Source organism: Chinchilla lanigera, unplaced genomic scaffold (genome assembly GCF_000276665.1).
Source record: "Chinchilla lanigera isolate Chin_1 unplaced genomic scaffold, ChiLan1.0 scaffold00036, whole genome shotgun sequence".
Taxonomy (NCBI): domain Eukaryota; kingdom Metazoa; phylum Chordata; class Mammalia; order Rodentia; family Chinchillidae; genus Chinchilla; species Chinchilla lanigera.
Genome location: NW_004955437.1, coordinates 9,079,520 through 9,099,840, shown reverse-complemented (window position 1 = coordinate 9,099,840; position 20,321 = coordinate 9,079,520). Strand labels below are relative to the sequence as shown.

At 48.3% G+C, this 20,321-nt stretch overlaps 1 protein-coding gene across 2 annotated transcripts in view; it reads right to left on the bottom strand.

Annotated features, from left to right (window-relative positions):
• Positions 1 to 5,603: 5,603 nt before the first annotated feature.
• Ptk7 (protein tyrosine kinase 7 (inactive)) overlaps positions 5,604 to 20,321 on the bottom strand; it is a 56,305-nt gene continuing 41,587 nt past the window's right edge. For both annotated transcript variants that reach the window (XM_013516906.1, XM_005390133.2), the window contains exons 15-20: positions 20,104 to 20,259; positions 18,274 to 18,506; positions 17,422 to 17,502; positions 7,806 to 7,957; positions 6,847 to 7,025; positions 5,604 to 6,535 (exon numbers count right to left, since the gene is read on the bottom strand). In XM_013516906.1, coding sequence (XP_013372360.1) covers positions 6,375 to 6,535; positions 6,847 to 7,025; positions 7,806 to 7,957; positions 17,422 to 17,502; positions 18,274 to 18,506; positions 20,104 to 20,259 — 962 coding nt within the window. In that variant the 3' untranslated portion in view covers positions 5,604 to 6,374. The remainder of the gene's footprint in view (positions 6,536 to 6,846; positions 7,026 to 7,805; positions 7,958 to 17,421; positions 17,503 to 18,273; positions 18,507 to 20,103; positions 20,260 to 20,321) is intronic.

The window sequence follows — 20,321 nt, the reverse complement described above, 5'->3', positions numbered from 1 at the left end:
GGAGGGGGCCGGGACCACGCGCTGGCCGCGGAGGGATCCCCCGACCCTTCCCCCCATATAAAGAGATACAATGTTTCCTTTTATGGCGAGGCCGCTCCTTATATGGTGAGCCCCAGAGCCCCCGCCCCATTGGTCCGCGGTTCCGGCACCTCCGCTCCCCATTGGTTCACGGGGGGCGCTCGTTTGCATAGACATACCGAACTCGCTGCTGTCATCCCGCGTCGGACCGCGATTCCGAAAGGGGAGGAGCCAACGCCTCTTAAAGGCACAGGAAAGGAGGCACAACTCCGCCCCCCTAAAGTACAGAATGTTGAAGAACCGGCGGACGGAGGCTTGCGGAGGAGAATCCTAGGAGAGGACCGGAGTATAGTCTTGCAGAGGAAAAGGAACTGGAAGCAAACCTTCGGGAAGTCCCAGACTGCATGAAGGATTTCCAGCATATGAGAATATATAGCCCGGTTCCCGCGAGGGTGTGCAGGGGCTGATCGGAGCTCTTCCCACGCGTTCGGAGGGCGGCAAAGTTGCCCGGGAGCGGAGGGCTGGGCTGCGGATACTGAGACCCGGTGCCCGGCGCCTGCACGCCTCCCTTCCCTCCCCCGACTGTCTCTCTCTCTTTTCAAGGGATCAGCACCTCCCCGCCAGCCCAGCTCCCCGACCTCATTCATCATCCTCTGTACTGGGGGTCTTTGGCAGTCTTGCAAGGGCGGGCATGGGAACCCATCTTCCCGTCCCTGATGGGGGCAGGGAGGACCAGGAGACCGGTGAAGACTTCCAGCTGCAGCCTTGGCTGGAAGTGGGGGTGGTCTCAACGAGAGAGCACACCCCACAGCCATTGCGAAGGGCTGAGAAAAAGTGTAGCTGGGACACAAAGTTGAAGCACGCGGGTGAGCAAGCACATGCACGCGCACATGCGCCCTTCCCTAGGAATCTAAGGTGCTGGCGCACGCCTGTGATCCTAGCACTTTGGGAGGCTGAGGCAGGGGTATGGCAAGTTAGAGCCCAGTCTGGGTAATTGAGCAATGTAGCGCGATCCTGTCCCAAAATAAAAATAAAAAGGGTTGGGGTTGTGCGAAGACTCTGGGTTCAAGCCTCATTACTGAAAAAAAAAATTTTTTTTTAGGGCTAGAACTGGGCCTTGTGAACTGCTGGTTGGGCCTGCATCTGGATCTCTGCTCCAAAGCTGTGAAAATAAATTGCATTTCATCAATGCAAAATTAATCAAATCTGATGTCTGACCCTTGCTAGTCTTGTGCCCAGAAACCGGTGATTTGATGTCTCCAAACTCCACATTTGCCAGTGGTGGTACCACCTCAGGAGGCCCTGAATGCAGATTTAATAAGATAAACTTAAGCACAGAGCAGTCAGTAAACACTTAATAGGAGCTACCTGAGGTCAGTCACCTAAGCCAAGGGATAAACATCAGGTGTGTGCTGGGATTGGGAATCATGAATCCTGCCTCAGAAGTTGTGAAGATTAAATAAAGCAGTTGGCTGTGACTTAGTGGTGCTGGTGGTGATACAATTTAGTAAAACCAGCCCTTAAAAGAATAAATTAATGGGTATCACAGAGAGCAAGGCTAAGTATTGTTGCATGTTTGTTTGCACTGTACACAAGCTTTATCATACAAAATTACCATTTTATAAAGTCAAAGGAGTGCAAATATTGTCAATTTCATATGGTTCAACATGTTTGCACTGGGTGACAAGGTCAGCTGCATCTTTTACAGTCACAGTGGAAAAACTTTGGAAAATACCAAAATAAAGAACTACAAGAGATTTGTGAAATACACAAATTGCGTGTTTATACACACTTGTAGCCTTACACGTACATATACACAAACATAGGCTTGTTCATTAAACGTGATAGGAAGTTAGAAAGTCTCCTCTTCTTCCTCCATTTTCCAATGGTTTTCTTTTTTAATGTCCTAATTTACACAACAGGTAGTTAAACATATGGGAATGTTAGCCCAAGAAGAACAAGTCATTATTTGACCTATTTAGTATAGGTCCCAGACCAGGCATGGTAGCACACGCCTGTAATCCCAGCACTCGGGAGGCTGAGGCAGGAGGATCATTGTGAGTTCAAGGTCAGCCTGGGCAACAAAGTGAGGTCAAGGCCACCCTGAAGTACATAGCAAGACCCTGTGTCAAAACAAAACAAAGCAAAACAAAACAAAAAAAAACAGTATTATAGGTTCCAGAAGGTCTAGGGGCCACTAAAATTATGTTTGGGGGTGTGTTTGTTCTAGGCAACACAACCACAGCCCTAGATTTCACACCCACCCCAGTCCTCTAAAGACTGTCCAGACCCCAACCACCCACCCAAGCCCCTGGGCTGCTGCACACCAAGTAGTGCTATACACTTTCTCTGCCAAAGGGAGGCAGAGGGAAGACATGTCCACATCACGTTGGATGACTACAGGCTTAGGGGCCAAAAAAATCCAAGTCAGGGGCTGGGGATTTAGCTCAGAGGCACAGCGCCTGCCTGGCAAGTGCAAGGTCATGAGTTCGATTCCCGGTATCAGAAAAAAAAAAAAAAAAAAAGACAAAAAATCCAAGTCAAAACCAGATTCATAGATGTGTTTTATTTGGGCCTTGAAACATTTAAAAATCAGAAGATTAAGCCAGTCATGGTGGTGCACACCTGTAATCCCAGCACTTACAGGCTGAAGGAGGACTGCTAGAAGTTAGAGGCCAGCCTGAGCTATAAAACAAGACCCTGTCTCAAAAAATAAAAATAAAACAACAAATCAGAAGACTATACAGAAAAGCCTGACTAGCCACTGAGGATATGATTCAGTGGTAGAGCACTTGCCTGGCATGCTGGCAGCCAAAGGTTTGATCCTCCAATGCCACCAAAAAAATCTGAGTATCTGACCTCTTTCAAAAACATTGGGATACTTTCCTCCTTTTGTTTCCTGGCCTGCAACATAAGCAGTTTTCCTCTGCAGTGAGGTCTAGACGTGGTCTGCTGCCTCACCACAGAACCAAAGCCACACGGCCGATCACTCGTGGAATGGGCCTCCAGAACCTCTGAAGAGTTTCTCAAGGACAAGACCCTTGAGAATCATTTTTTACTTCTTCTATACCAAGTGCCTTATTCCTGCTGGTCGTCAAGAAACGTTGAATGAAGAAATAAATGAACAAAAAGAAGAGTCCTGTTGAGTTTAGATTGATGGATAGCCGGGGGTGGTGGCACATGCCTGTAATCCCAGCACCAGGGAGGCTGAGGCAGGAGGATCGTTGCAAGTTCAAGACCAGCCTGGGCTACAAAGTGAGCTCAAGACCAGCCTGAACTGCATAGTGAGACCCTGTCTCAAAAAGACCTAAAAAAAAAAAAAAAAAATTGAGTGATGGATGACTTTAGGATAATGGCTAATGGCAGGACACATAGGAGGTATCTAGTAGATAGGGGCTCCAAACAAGGTTTATACATGTGTTAAACCAAAAAAAAAAGAAAAAAAAAAAATTGAGGCCTGATGTGGTGGTGCACACCTGTAATCCCAGCACTTGGGAGGCTGAGGCAACAGAATCATTGAGGACAGCCTGGGCTACACAGTGAGTTCAAGGCCAGCTTGAGGTACACAGTGAGACCTTGTCTCAAAAAAAAAAAAAAAAGGAAGAGCATTTTTGGAAACACAAGGACAGGTACCAAAGGAGCTCTGTAACCTAAGGAGTTCTATAACTGGCTATAGAAAAGGCCTTCTTGGAGGCTATGGATATAGCTCAGTGGCAGAAGCACCTGCCTGGCAAATGTGAGGTTGTGAGTTCAATCCCTGGTACGAAAAAAGAAAAAAAGAAAGAAAGAAAAGGCCTTCCTGTAGACCCCATACAGACCACTAAGCTCAGGTGGGTGCATTCCCTCTGCCTGACCAGTCTGCATTCACATTTTTCCAATAAGGTCTAAGTCATTCCTGGATGAGATGGATGCTTTGTCCATCCCCAACTTTGAAGCGAAGGGCATGAGAATTCCAGCCACTGCTCACCCTACACCACCCCCACTGACCTTCCTTTATCCTGATTGTACCTGCCTGTGTGTGTGTGTACTGAACCCAAGGCCTTTACATTGAGCTATACTCCCAGCTTTCTTCTTTTTGAGACACCCTCTTAAGTTGCTAAATTGCTCAGGCTGAGCTCAAACTTGTAATCCTCCTGCCTTAGCCTCCTAGAGTGGTAGTTTTTTTTTGTTGTTTTTAAATCTTTTTGAGACAGGGTCTCACTATGCAGTTCAGGCTGGCCTTGAGCTCACTTTGTAGCCCAGGCTGGTCTCAAACTCACAACAATCCTCTGCCTCAGCCTCCCGAGTGCTGAGATTACAGGCATGCACCACCATACCACACCCGGCTTTTTGGCTTTTTATTTTTATCACCCAAATAATATCAAATAAAAAATTAAGCCTGTGTTTAAAAAACACTGTCACAACATTTTAAAACTGCTTCCATTGGATTTGGCCTTCCCCGGGGGTTCTTTACATATAGGCAGAGGGGCTCAGTGGCGATAGCGGATTAAAAGGAACAGAACGAAATCAGCAGCCAACGTGCCCAGGAAGAGCCTGGGAAGCCGTGCTGCAGTCAACATGCTCACCTCTGCAGAGTGGGTCTGGCATGGCAAGGGGTGTATTTTGCTTTATGTAAGCCTGTACCGTTTGATATTTTCACAATCAGCATTTTAATATTTTTCTCTTAAACTGAAGCAAAAATAGAGTGCAGAGGAAGACTACTTGGATTTTAGAGGTTGGCTGCAGAGAGGGAAGCACGGGGAAGAGAAGGCTCACAATGAGTGACAATTTCGAGTAAGGTAAGGACTCTTTTCCAAAGTGAGGACTCTTTTTTCTGAACAAAGGGGCCCTTCATGGAAATAAGCAAGCTAGTGGAAGAGGTCTGGGGGAGAGGTACAGGGTGTGATCAGAAAATACAGTGAGTGTTTACATTTTTAGAAATTGAATTACAGTGCTAGACACATTGCCTTTACCTCCCTTGAAATCTTTCCCCTCACTATGAACACACACATCCTATCGCTCTTGCCACTTTCTGAAGCAGCTGTGGAAGTCCTTTTTGGTGTCTTGAATTGCACTATCATGGCTGCTTCCATGTCCTGCATCCATCAAAAACATTTACCTTTTGTGGTCATTTTGATTTGGGGCAAGAAGCCAGAAGTCACATGGTGTCCAATTCTTTGAGGACACCCACTTTCACAGAAACTGCTATACACTTCACACTGGTCCTGAGCTCACTAGGTAGCCTAGGCTGGCCTTGACCTCACAGCCATTCTCCTGCCTCAGCCTCCCGAGTGCTGGGATTACAGGTGCGCACCACCATGCTTGGCTCCTTCCTAGTTTTAAAGGGACTCAGAGTCCATACCTGTCATCAGCTCCTTGTCTAACTGCACTTTAACTTGTCCAGGCTCACACTCCTCCCCGCCTCGCCTAAGCTGGAGGACAAAGGCAGCAAACCGAGCCCACAGCTCTCTCAAGGCTGTCATCTTTTCCAAGCCCATGTTCTCAGCAGGCTGGCAGCAAGGACCAGGGCCTGCGCATCAGCTGGTGACAGCATGGGGGGGGAGGGAAGAGGAGTATCATTAGCGAGCAGAAGCAAGGTCAGAGTCTCAGGTTGTAAAAAAGGCTTTTTTATTGAGAGCAGCGAATGTAAAAAAAACAACAACAACAGAAAAAAAAACACAAAACAACCAACAACAATAAAGGTGTGAGGGCAGGTGGCCCACCCTCCCTGGCTCCTCCAGGGCCCACCCCGCCTCCCATGCCCACCCACCCCACGCTGCAGTTACATACAAAGCCGCCCGTGGTGCATACAAAAAGGGCGGGTTATATAGTGTCAAAAGCTCCTGAAAACTCCTTCATCTGCCAGGCACTTAGGATGAGGGAAGGAGAGGAGGGCAGGAGGCCTGGATCTGGGTGACTGTGCCAAGCCCCATGGGAGGACCCTTGCTGTGTCCTCCGCAGCCCTGGTCCAGAGCCCAGGTGGGACCCATGGGCGCTGTTGGCTACAGGAAGGAGCCCCCCACCCCAGCCCTCCAGGCAGAGTTGGCAGAGGAGTGGCAGAGCTGCACCTGGTTAGAGGGAAAAGCCGCAGGCCAAAAATCAGGGTTACCTGAGGTACCCAATTGTCCCTGATGAGGGTAGGGGCGGCGGAGAAAGCTGCCCAGCCCAAGGCCCTAGCCACCCAGCCTGGGTCCAAATCAGCCTCCCCAAGGCTGAGGGAGGGAGAGGAGGGAGGCCCAGGCGCTGCCCAGACCTCGGCTGTGCCCAAGCAGAGACCTCAGGACCCAAGGGGATGGGGCTCTGCCCACCATGCTGCAGGCTCCCCAGGGCATCCTCCCCTGCCCATGCCATCCTCAGCACAGCCTGGCATGCCCTGCTCACAGCTTCCCATCCGCGGGGCTGTCCCCCAGGGCACTGGTGATCTCACTGAAGGAGGGCCGGTCCTTGGGGCTGGGCGCCCAGCAGCGCTGCATCAGCTGGTAGAGCTTGGAAGGGCAGCCCTCGGGTTGCGGGAGCCGGGCCTTCCCAGCCTGCAGATCTGCAGAGGAGGTGGTGGAGAGTACATTATCCTGTGCAGTTCTCCGTGGGTCCCCAGGCAGCATGAGTGAGGGTGACAGAGGAGTGTGGGCTCATGCTGGTGGGTACTGACTTGGGGTGCAGCCCCCCTCACTGTAGCTGGCAGGGGAGGGTCTTCCGTGGAGTTAAGCAGTTTTAGACAAGTGTCAGAGCAGCTGGGTTATGTGGTGGGGGCAAGAGCTCTCTCTGTGCCAATCTGTGCAAAAGCCGTGTGCTTGCTAAACACCAACCCCAAGTCTGGAATCACCCCCTGGAAACACCATAGCTGCCTACCTGCTAGCACCTCATCATCTGCCTGCCCACCATGGGGCAGCTCCCCGTGGGTGAACACTTCCCACATCAGCACCCCGAAGGCCCAGACATCAGACTTGGTGGAGAAGTCGCCCTCCAGGATGGCCTCGGGGGACATCCAGCGCAGCGGCACCCAGGCCTGGCGGAAGTGGTAGTACTCGCTGCGGGCAGAGGCAGCACAGGCAGGGGTGAGGAGCACAGAACTGCAGTCCCAGGCTAGCCCCACATCTGGGACTCCAACCCAGGCCAGCCCAGCCCTTCCCCATTGAGGCACTCAAGGAAAGCAGCAAAATGTCCGCTGCACCTGGGGAACCCTGGGGCCACTGTGGGGTTTGATGGTTCAAAATTCTACTAAGAATCCTAGTTATCTAAATGTTAACAGGAAAGATACTTACACACATCCTTTCTACGTAAGTTTTTGTAATGTGGAAAACAACAGCTTGTTGAAAGGAAAGAGCTTTATTAATGATAAACCAATCACGACCTAAGCAACAGTTAGAAGAACTGGGGTGACTATAAAGTGAGGGGCTCCCAGGGCTCAGGGTGTGCACAGCCCAAGAGCAATGCATGGCCATGACACAGCTCTAAGTCTGAGGCCTCTAAGCAATAGTGACTGAACTCAGGAAGTTGGAGAGAGAGCCAGTTATATTACACATTGAACTGTTACAAAGTTTGCCTACTTTTTTTTTTTTTTGACTCAGGGTCTTGCTATGCAGTTCAGGCTCGCCTCAAGCTCCTGGCAATCTTCCTCAGGACTGTGATTGCAGGTGTGAACCACCTACACCTAGCTTGAGGGTTATCATTTTTTTACTAGAAAAATACAACCAGCAGGGACCCAGAGCCTGCTGCTCCTTTGGGAAGAGGAGGGGAAGGGTCTGCCCCTACCCTGGGCCTCCAGCGTTGGATGAAGCCCCTCCCTCACCTCACCTGGGTCCTCCTACCTGTTGTACACATCCTTGCTGAGGCCCAGGGCTGACACCTTCACCTGTCTCTGGGCGCTGACCAGACAGTTGCGGGCAGCCAGGTCCTTGTGCACAAAGCGGTTGTTGGACAGGTGCTCCATGCCCAGGGCCACCTGGGTGCACAGGGCCACCTGGGGAGAGAACGGGGCCCATCAGACAATGCAGGGTAAGGGGTTGAGGTGACCACCCACCCCAGGCAGGGTCTCCAGACCCAACACCACGGCAACCTGAGCTTCTTTCTCTGTAAGAAGGGGCTCATGCTGTGCCCCACACCCCGGAAGCTGGGTCAGAGAGATTGAAGTGTGTGGCACCATGCCTGTGCGAAGCAAGTGCTACATCGAAAGTGGCACATGGGGCTGTGGGGTTGGGGGACAGAGTAACCACGTGAGTGAAAAAGAGCTGGACAGTAACACCAGCTTTTCCTTTTTATTTCAAAAGTAGGTATGTTCTACTGGTTGTGTGAAAACCGTGTGTTCGTGTGAATGTACAGACATACATGTGTCTGTTTCTAAGGGAAAAAATGAAAACCAATAATGCTAGCACCTCACTGACCCCACAAAGGGGTCAATGCTATGTTCTCCCTTACCTCAAGAGGTAATGCCACCCCACCCCCACCCTGGGCTGGGGGTGAACCAGGCCTCACATAGGCCAGGAGCATACTCCACCACTGAGCTGCAGGGCTAGCCGTTTTTATTTTGTTAGTTTGAGACAGAGTCAATCCCAGTTGCCCAGGCTGGACCCAACCTTGTGACTCTTCTGCCTCAGCCTCTCGAGTAGCTGGGATTATAGGCTGTGTGCCATTTCCTGGCTGAGAATAGTCTTTTTCTTTTTTAAAAAATCACTGTACTTTAAAAAAAAAGAAAAAAAAGTCACTGTACTTGGTTTGTTTCATGAATATACACCATAATTTAGTCACTCTAATGCTGACAGACAGGTGAGTGGCCACCAGTTTTTGGCTATTAAGCACAAAGCCTCTCAAGCACTCTTAGAGGTGTGCATACACATGAGTTTCTCCAAGATGCCAGGGATGGGTGGCGGAATGTGAGTACCTCTAGCACTACAAAATACCACCACACTATTTTCCATAATGTATGAGAACTGGGGAGATTTTTCACTGACATCTTTTTGACCTATATGAATGTATTATATTATACATTATATATTTAATGTATATAATTATATATGAGATCGGATAAAAAACACAGAATGTGTTTACATTAAAAAGTCTATTACAGGGCCGGGGATATAGTTCAGTGGCACAAGCACCTTCCTGCCAAGCATAAGGTCCTAAGTTCGATTCCTGGTATAAAAAAAAAAAAGTCTATTATAGCAGTTAGGAATGCTAGTGCATGCCTATAACCTCAGCACTCTGGAGGCTGAAGCAGGAAGATTGCTGTGAGTTTGTGGCCAACTTAGGCTACATAGTGAGTGTGAGGTCAGCCTGACCTATATAACAATACCCTGTCTCAAAAACAAACAAATACAAAATCTATTATAGTGAAAGAAAAATTGCCATTAATCCTTCTCAAAACCCTCCCCTTACTTCCCATGATCTTGTCACTTTGTGAAGCAGTTCCGGAAGTCCTCTTTCATGAGTGTCCTGAATCCATTCAAAGTATTTACCTTCATGATCATTTTGACTTTGGGGGAAAATGCAGAAGTCTTGTGCCAGATCCAGTGAATAAGGTAGATGAGGACATACTATCACAGTTTTATATGCCTGCCTTTCCATGAGTGGCACTCGGCAGCCACATTCACTGTATTTTTAAAATTAGATCTTGTACAGAGACTCACTGCACAGAACTTCCAGTACTGCTTCAGAAAGTGGCAAGAATGATGGGATAAGTGTGTTCAAAGACGGGACATGTTGGAAGGGTTCACAGCAATGTCTTTTACTGTAACCAATTTTTTTAAAAAATGTAAACATTCACTGTAGTTCTGACCACGCCTCACATTGCCATTTTCAAAGCCTGTAAATGCACCGAATAAACATTAACTGAGCATCCCCCATAAACTGCACATGGCAGTGCCAGCAGGACATAACAGGCCTGCCCAAGACAAGGTTCCTGGGGAAAGGACAAATGCAAAGGGAGCAAAGGGTTGTGGCACTGTGTATCCACAGCACAGAGCCACCAGCAGGGAGAGACAGAAGGTCACTGGCAAATAGTAAAACTAGCACCTCTGAGTCCTCGTAAAGACCCTTGGTCCCTTCACCCCTGTGGCCTTCTCAAAACCCTGGGGACCATGCTGGATGGAACCCTTGTATGAAATCAGGCAAACAGAACAGCAAAGAGGTGCCTGGGACCCATCCAAATTGTGGACAAGTTCCTGGCCCGCTGCGTGTTTCTTCCAGCATCCAGACTTGCTCTCAGGGTCCCTCAGGGAAAAGTCACCACTGCACAACGCAACCACAGAGCATGGGCATTGACCAGAATCACCATAACCAAGGAAATGAAGAATATAAAATAAGAAGGAAATACAAGCTGGGCGTGGTGGCACACGCCTGTAATCCCAGCAGCCGGCAGGCTAAGGCAAGAAGATTGCTGCAAGTTCGAGACCAGCCTGGGCTACAAAGTGAGCTCAAGGCCAGCCTGAACTGCACAGTGAGACCCTGTCTCAAAAAGACAAAAAAAAAAAAAAAAAAAGAAAGAAAAAAAAAGAAGGAAATGCAAACTAAGACCAGTGATGTCATTGTACACACATCCAATGGCAAAGATCAGAAGCCCACCTTCAGTTTATCTCAAATGGGTTTAGGAAAAAAATGCATAAAAACCAATACTACGCCTACTAATGTAAAATAGGGAATAAGAAAGCAAATGTGACAAAGTAATTAAATTTGGATAAACGTTTATAGGGAATTTCTGGACTATCCTTATACTCTTTAAAAATATGAAAAAACAAATAAATAAAAGTATGAAATACCAAAATTAAAACTTACCAGACAGATACAAACGACCAATAACCCCATTAAAAAATAACAACAATAACTAACTATATAAAAGCAAGTTATGTGCAGACCAATAATGACAGTATGTTACAGATTAACCAAGGATTATTTATGGTTAATCTTATTCTATGCTCCTGAGGTTCAAAAGGGACAAACAAGGAATGGGATTGGTTTGGGGTTGTTGCCAAGTATGTAGGCACTGGTGAGGCAGTGCTGGGCACAGCTTAGGGGTAGAGCTCGTGCTGAGTGTGCTCAAGGTCCTGGGTTCCAAACCCTGCACCACTAAATAAATAACTAAAGGAGGGGAGGGAACAACTGCTAAGCACCTACTGTGTGCCAGGCCTAGGTAGTGGCTGCCTCTCCTCACATGAGTCTCTAAGAAAAAGCTCACTCTCAGCTTGGTATAAGGTCCACAGCCAGGCTTTATACCCAGCTCTATACCCGCTTGCCCTTGAGCTAACACGGTAGTGCATGCCTATAATCTTAGCACTCGGGTGGCTGGGGATTTAGCTCAGCGGTACAGCGCCTGCCTGGCAAGTGCGAGGTCATGAGTTCGAGTTCCGGTACCAGGGAAAAAAAGAAACAAGATCCTATCTCAGCACTCGGGAGGCTGGGGCAGGAATATCATTATGAGTTCCAGGCCAGCCTAGGCCACAGTGAGTTTAAGGCCAGCCTGGACTACATAGTGAGACCCTGTCTCAAAACAAACAAACAAAAATCCTTGTTCTTTTTCCTGTTGTGGTACTAGAGACTGAACCTAGGGTTGCTCTATCACTTAGCAACACCTCCAACTTTTTCTGTTTTTCCTTTTAAGACAGGGTCTCACTAAGATGCCCAGGCTATCCTTGAACTCATGATCTTCCTGCCTCCGTCCCTAGTAGCTGTGATTACAAGTGTGTGTCTACAGCACAGCTACTTCTTCTGGGTCACATCGCTGGTGATAGGCCCAGAGGGCAGCTACTGGCTATGGAACTGGCTCTGTGGCATCCACGGCTGGCTCAGAGCGACTTTATCAGCCTGGCTCCTGAGTCTCAGGCAGGGGAGCTGCACCCAGTTGCTGGGAGAGGGGTCCTCCAAAAAAAGCCCTTCTCAGCGTGTGCCTTGCCAGGGATGTCTCAGAGGGCCTCTACCGGTGTTTGCCTACCACAGTCACAGTCTATTAATGTACTATGAAGCAAACTGACTGACTCTTAACCAGCATTAGAAAAAGAAATGGAAGAAAAAATATCAGTACAGCTGGGCACAATGGTATGCTCCTGTAACCCCAGCTACTCAGGAGACTAAGGCAGGAAGATTCAAGTTGGAGGCCAGGCTGAGGAGTGCTCTTTTGGGAGCACCCTCTCCCAGCAACTGGGTGCAGCTCCCCTGCCTGAGACCCAGGAGCCAGGCTGATAAAGTCACTCTGAGCCAGCCGTGGATGCCACAGTGCCATAGCCAGTAGCTGCCCTCTGGGCCTATCACCAGCGACTCAGCAAGATTCTGCCTCAAAACTAAAATGAAAGAAGGGATAAGGATGTAGCTCAGTGGTACCGTACTTGCCTAACATTCATGAAGCCCGGGATCCTCCCTAGTACTACAAAGACAAATTAATTAACCCTACCATTTGGAAGGCTGAGGCAGAAAGATTGCCATGAATTCAAGTACACCCTAAGCTATGTAGTTAGTTCAAGGCTAGCCTGAACTACAAAGTGAGACCCTGTCTCATCAATCAATCCATCAATCAATCATATATGACGGTGTGATCAACAGCTATGGTAAATGTTTAATATATTTTTTAATTATAGTGAAAGACACATCACCATTAATCCTTCTCAGGACACTCCCCCTTGCTTTGAGCATACTTATTCCCTTGTTCTTGCCACTTTCTAAAGCAGGTCTGGAAGTCCTCTTTCAAGACTGTCTTTAGTTGTGCTGTCACGGCTGCCTCACTGTATTGAATCCACTAGCATTTCCCTTCTGTGATCATTTTGACTTTGGGGAAGACCCAGAAGTACTGGATCCAGAAATAAGGGGGATAAGACATGCTGTGATGCTTCTGACAGAAACTGCCAAAGAAGTTTTCAATCAATTCAGGACATCAAGACAGCCACAAAAAGACATCCACAAAAGAGGACTTCCAGAACTGCCTCACAAGGGGCAAAAATGACAGGATAAATGAGCTCAAAAAGAGAGGGGTGAATGTCTTTTATTATAATAAATTTTTAATTACTCAATTTATTTTAATATTTTTTGAGACAGGATCTTGCTATGTAGTTCAGGCTGGCCTTGAGCTCACTATGTATCCCAGGCTCACCTCAAATTCAGTGATCCTCCTGTCTCAGCCTCCCAAGTGCTGTGATTAGAGACATGTGCCACCCAGCCTGGCATAAATTTCTAATTTAAACATTCACCATGTTTCCTGTTTTGATCATGCTTTATATGTGTATGTTGGGTTGAGGTGCAAAATGTACTTTGTGCTCTTGTAGTTCTCAGATCAAAAATGTTCAGAAACAATGTGTTAAACCTGTGTAATCTATAGCAGCAATCACCAGTCTTGTGTGGCCCTTTAAGTCGAAGTTAATCGAAACATCGTAAGATCTGAAATTCAGCTCCATGTTCCAAGCACTCAGCAGCCACACCGGGCTGGTGATGACACACGGACCAGCACAGGCAAAGGACATTCCAGCACCCCAGCGGACTCCATGGGACAGCATGACTGAAGCCACTAGCGGATGAGACCCAGCTACACAGCAGCATACTGCTTGACAGTGATTAATGCAGAAGCACTGAATGAATGATGCTCTCAGAGGAGTGAAAACACTCTCACCTTGGTGCATTTCTTTATCAAAATGAAGACACACAGATTTCTGGACAGCTTCTAACCAGTGAAGTGGGTGAACAAGCTGGGCAGGGGGACAGATAGCTGCACTGTGTCTCCAGTGGGGAAGGAGAGGCCACAACCCCTCAAAAAACCCCTGGAAAATCATCCTCAGGATGCTCCAAGTACTTCTGGTGGTAAAAAGGCCTAGAGACCATGGTCATCATAAACACACCCAACTCTGGCTCAGGCTTCAAAACCCCTGGGCATGGTCCTATCTGTAAGTGGTTTGGGTAACTAGTATGGCCCTAGCTATCTTGTAATTTTTCTATGGCCTGACTCCCAAGCTAAACAATCTGCTGCTAGCAAGGGAAACAAGAGGGTGGACTTGGCATGGTGACTAAGGCGCTGTCTTTCCAGAGAGGCAGCACTTCTGGAAATACTGGCTAAGTGAGGATAGTAAAAGAGAATTCTGTTCGACCCAAGCCAATTAAGCATTTCCTTGCTGCTGGGCAAGATGCCATCAGATGGCTGCCGGATTAATTCAGATACTGTTATAAAGGCCCGTTCTTTGGTCAAGACCAGATCCACCCCTTCCTTCCCAACTTCGACACCCTCAGGGCTCACCCAAGCCCAGCCACTGTGACAAAATGAGCTCTGCCCACAACAGCTTTTTGTTTCCGCCACAACATGTGGCACATAAAGCACGGGCCTCAGGTGTCTGGGCAGGTAACCCCTGGAGAAAGCACAACATCCTCTTGCCAGCTTTTCTAACTGGCCCTGCCTACAATTATGGAACCCTCAGGGGTGCCTGTCATCTCTGTCACTCCCCACTGCTATCTTGAAGCACCTTGTTCCAACTCTAGCTGGCCAGGGAACAGCTCTACTCACTGCTTTGCCATGCTCTGAGAACTTGACTTCTCCTCCTCCTGCCCACTCCTGTAGGCCCTGGCAGTAGAAACTGACTCTGCAGGTAATCAGCACAGGACATACCTTTCCTAAGACATTTCACTTTCATGGAATCTCCACAAGCAATGCTTTTTAAATTGCTCTGTAAGACGCATGTGGATCTTTAGACCAATTTGGTGGGTTTAGAAAAAAGCTGGGCATGGTGGTACATGCCTGTAATCCCAGCACTCTAGGAGGCTGAGGCATGAGGATCACACGTTCAAACACAGTCTGGATAATTTAGCAAGACATTATCTTGCTAAAAAGAGCTGGGGATGTTGCTCAGTGTGAAGACCCTGGATTTACTCTGTATGAGAGAGACAGAGAGACAGAGAGACAGAGACAGAGAGAAGGAGGGAGAGAGAGAGAATGTGTGTGCCAGGAACAGTGTTACAAGCCTATAACTCCAAATACTTGGGAGGCTGAGACAGGAAGATCAGAAGTTCGAGGACAACTCAACAAGACCTCGTATCAAGAGCTTGTTTGGAAGTTCTAGCAGGGGAGTGGAGCTACTCGTATACCCTTGACCAAGGAATGGTCCTCCTCTATCTGGGTGGTCGTCCTCTTCCACTGAGCATGCAGCTTTGGGAGGGATGCACATGGAGCGTTGAGGGAGGAAGGGGACACCCGCCCAGCCAGCCAGATCAGCCAAATCAACTCTAGCGATTAATGGGGTGACAGACGTCGTAGCCAGATCACCCTCACATCCCAAGTCCTTATCTCAAAAATAAAAAAGTAAAGGGTAAGGGGTGTAGCTCAGTGGTAGAGTGCTTGGCTAGCATGTGTGAGATCCTGGGTTCAATCTCTCCAACCACAAAAACAAATCTACAACAAAACAAATTTGTTACAAAAAAAAAAATCTACCAATCTACAACAAAAAACAAACATAACCCTAAGAGAAAAGAATAGGACAAGAAATACCAAGTACATCCAATACAGTTGTAGAAGTTTCCATGTTCATAAAATTTTTTTTTTTTTTGAGACAGGGTAGTTCAGGGTGGCCTTAAACTCACTATATAGCCCAGGCTGACCTCGAACACACAGTGATCTTCCTGCCTCAGCCTCCTGAGTGCTGATTACAGGTGTGCACCACCATGTCCAGCCAGTAAAAACACATCTCTTATAGAAGACTCTAATCATAAACATTTTAAACACACCATTCACTAAAAGGGAGCCTTAAATTTTGTGCATGTCCTGGGACTGAACCCATACCTTGAGCATTTGGGTTCCTGGAACTTTATTTATTTTGGGGGGGCAGGGACCGGGAATCAAACTCAGGACCTTGTGCTTGCCAGGCAGGCACTTGTGCCACTGAGCTATATCCCCAGCCTCCTGGAACTTTAATGAATTTAAGAATCAGCCAGAAGGGCTAGGGATATAGCACAGTGGCGCAGTACCGGCCTAGTAAGTGCAAGGTCCTGAGTTCGATTCTGAATACCCAAAAAAAAAAAAAAAAAAAAAAAGAAACACACAGACAAACTGAGTGTGGTATTGCATGTCCATAATCCTAGTACCCGGGAGGCTGAGGCAGAAGAATTGCTGTGAGTTCAAGGCCAGCCTAAACTGAACTACACAGTAAGACCCTGTCTCCAAAAAAAAAAAAAAAAAAAAAAGAATCAGCTGGACGAGCTGGGGTACAGCTCAGTGGTACAGTGTGCTTAGCATGGGCAAGATTCAGGTCCTTAGGCCCACTCTCATATTCCCTCATTCTGAGGCACAGTATAGCAACCTATGGGTTTGGTTTTGTTTTTGAGACAAGGTCTCACCATGTTGCTTATGCTGGCTTTGTACTTCTGGGCTGAAGCAATCCTCCTGCCTCAGCCTCCTGTGTAGCTGGGATGACAGGTGTGTGCCACTGTGTCCTGTATAATCTGTATTTTTTGTGGGGTGGGGAGGGTACTGGGGATTGAACCCAGAGCCTTGGCATTAAACTACAACCATAGCACTCCTTTTTTTAAAATTTTCTTCTTTTTTTTGGGAGGCAAACTAGTTCTCCTGCCTTAGCCTCCCAGAGTACTGGGATTACAGGTGGTGCCACCAAACACGGCTGCACTGTTCAAAAGCAGTTCCCCTAATGATGCTAAGTATCATCCTCACAGAGTATACCACCCAACTCCCTGAGATTCCCTCATCAAATTCAACATGTTATGGCAAAAAAGCACATGAGAGAGGCTTAAAAAGCAGGCAATGACTTGCAATCAAACAGACTCCCTGGGTCCCGGGCAGAGGTAACTGACTTCCTGTGCACCTGTCTCTGTTCCTCTTCTGGCCTCAGAATGCACCTTGATCTCCTCTCTCCTGAAGTCATCCCCTTCCTGCAATTCAGCTACTTCCTGTCCTTGAGAACTGAGCTCTGATGGCCATCGTTACCAGGAAGGCTCCTCTGTCAGCTGCGGCTGTCTGCCCATCTAAAGGACTCAGACATCTTCCGTCTCTGACCAATGCCTCCCACTTGTTTCCCAGGTAGTCCTCAAGTCCCTAAGAGTGTTAACAGCGCACTTACTCATCTAAAATCTGCCACTACATCCTATGCACCTGAGGGCAGGATGCCCATGTGTCCCCAGGGCCACACCACGGTGCTTCCGGCCCAGCACTTACTGCAGGCACCAACCAGCAAAGCCCTTGTCCCAAGTGCAAGGCCGCAGCAGCCCTCTGTGTGAGCCTATGTGGCCATACCCAGCCATGACCAGTTGATATTACTGGGACAAGACGTCAACCTCATTAAGCCTCAGTTTCTTCACCCCCAAAATGGGTTGGTAACACATAGCTCTGGGGACCACATCGATGAGTAAGATAATGTGGAAATTACCACAGGGAGTGTGGAATGTGTAGCACCTTTCACCACTGCCCTTGCTCCTGGCCCACCTTTGTGGACTTTACTGTCTCCCTCCACTCATCCTTACCTTTTGCTTGGTGCTGAGGGGTTGTGACTTCAGTTTTTCATCCTTGCTCTTGGAGATCCGCAGGAATTGCTTGAGGTCGCCCTAAGAGAAGAGGCCAGCACCCTGGTGGGCTCTGAGCATCTAAGCTAGCTTGGACATCTAACCTAGACGTTCAAGCCCAGGAGGTGCATGGAGCATGACTTTGCTCACAAGCCAGGCCCCACAGAGTTCATGGCCAGCGGAGAGCCCTGTTCCAGGTTCTCTCGGTCAGTAGAGAACTGTCCCTTAATCCTGACAAAGTCTCTGCCCTCAGCCAGCCAGGAGGAAGGCACAGCCCTCAGCCCTGTCCTCACGGATCCCGGATATAAAGCTCTGTCCCCCAGGAGCTCAGAATCCCATAGAAAGGAACCAGGAGGCCTCAGCAGCAAATAGAATGACTTCCCCCTGGCCCCCTCAAACTGGGGGATGTGACAGCTGTGGTTCAGGGACAAAGGGCACAGGGGTCTGGAGCGGCAGAGGATGAAGGAGGTACTGCCTTGGGAATGACAGACTGACAAGAGGAGGTGTCTGCAGCAGGGTGAGCACTCTCCCCACGAGAAGAACTGGGGAAGAAGGCAGGTCTGACCAGCTCATCTAAAAGGGGCACCAAGCCCAGGGGAGAGAAAAGTGAACCAGAGAGAGCAGCCAGGAAGAGGCCCCAAAGGCAGTCAGGTGCAGTCCTAAGCCCCCGAAGGACTTAGGACAGATGGCACGGACGGGAAGGACAGGGTGTGGCAAGGACAGGCAGCTGGGCAGCCCTGAGGGTACCAGCAGGTGGCAGAGGCCTCTTCAGTGTACCCGCCCGAGACCCCAGGTGCTTGTCCCTCTGCCTACCAGGTCCACATACTCCAGCACCATGTAGTGCGGCTCAGCCTCGCGGCACAGCCCCAGCAGCCGCGCCACGTTGGCATGGTTCAGCTTCCCGAACATCTCGAACTCCCTGCGGAAATCCAGCTGCTGCTGCTCGTCCTTGCTCTGCAGGCTCTTCACCAGCACCAGGGTCTCAGCCGTGCCCTCCTCCAGGCCCTGCGCCTTGGCCAGGAACACCTCGCCGAACTCGCTCTTCCCTGGGGGACAGCCTGGCTGTCAGCCAGTGGCCTGCACCCAAGCCGGAGGCTACTGTCTTGGAAGAGGGACCTATCTTGGATCACTGGTGTCCCCCCCACCCCAATCTGGATGGGAACCAGCCCTGGTTCTGCTGTAGGACATCCCCCACCCCCAGGCTTCAGTGACTTTGAGACTAAAATGAATCAGGTGTGGTGGTATTGCCTGTAATTCCAGCATTCGGAGGCTGAATTAGGAGGAATCAAAGTCTGAGCCCAGACTAGACAACCTGGTGACTTATCAAGACCCTATCTCAGAATAAAAAATAAAGGGCTGGGGATGTGTGGCTCAGCGGCATTGCACCTGCCTGGTAAATGTGAGGCGCTGAGTTTGATTCTCAGTACCAAAAAAAAATTTAAAAAGATATAATAGAAAACGGGCTAGGATGCAGCTCAGTACAAAGGTATTAGGTTCAATCCCCAGTACCAAAAAAAAAAAAAAAAAAAAGTAAAATAAAGGGGTGGGACTCTAATAGCCAATGTTTTCCGAAGGGTGGTATGCATGAGAATGTTTGGTGGTTCATGGTTTGTTTTCGGTACTAGGGATTGAACCCAGTTGCACTGAGCAACATCTCTAGCCCTTTGTATTTTTTTATTCTGAAACAGGGTCTCAATAAATTGTGCACATTGAGAATAGTTAATGATTTTTCAACAGGTCACTCATGTATAGCTCTATTTATTTTCTTTAGAAGCCACTTTGAAGATACCAAAGTATAGCACAACAACTCTTGATAATCTCCTACCTCTTTTGTCTCTAACTCACTATTATTTGTCTATTTGTTTTCCTGAGAAACTATTTTGTAGATAATAATATGTAAAACGATAACCATTGATAATTTCCTACCATTTTGTCTGTAATTTGCTAAGTCCCCCCTATTATTATGTTATCCTTCTTTTACTCTTTAAAATTAAAAAAATAAAATAAAAAATAAATAAGTAAATTGTGCAGACTAGCCTTGAACTCATGATCCTCCCGCCTCATCCTCCCAAGTAGCTGAAATTACAGGCATGTACCACTGTATCTAACAAAAGGTGCATGTTTTAATGAACGTTAGGAAAAAATTTAGCTAGAACAAACTCAAAATTTCTCACGTCTTTTTCCTAGAACAAAGCCAACTTTAAGAAAAGAATCAATTTTGCTGGGCATGACTGTACGAGCCTATAACCCTGGCACACTGGAGGCTGAGGCAGGAGAACTGCAAGTTCAAGCTCACTCTGATCCATTCAGCCACTTAGCAAGACCCTATCTAAAATTAAGAAAAAAAGCTGGGCATGTAGCTCAGTCTTAAGGTCCTAGGTTCAATCCTCAGTACCAGGAAAAGAGTCAACTGAATGAAAACATCAAGGAATTAATACTGCAGGGAGGATACAGGAATGACAGGATCTTTGGGGAGGCATCTAACACACAGGGGACACCTCAGACAAGACCTCCACCTGTGTTCCTGTTGTCGCTGACATGCTAGGTTCCAGGGTTTCCAGGCCCACTCAAAGCCCATCACCCAGCCTCAAGACAGGATGGGTGGCACATGGTAAGGCAGCAGCGGAAGCCAGAGCAACGTACCCAGCGTGGTGATAGGCTGCAGGCTGGACCGTGGGAAATGCATCTTGTCACTTGTGCTGTGGCGCTTGTTGGTGGCTGCAGGGCCAGAGCCCAAACTGGTCAAGGCCACTTCCTCTTGGATCTCTGCAGAGGGCTGCCCGTTCTGCAGAGGCCCACCTGAAACAGGGACACAGTGGGTGCCCGGTCTAGTAAATGAGGACACACTGTCTTATTTTTTT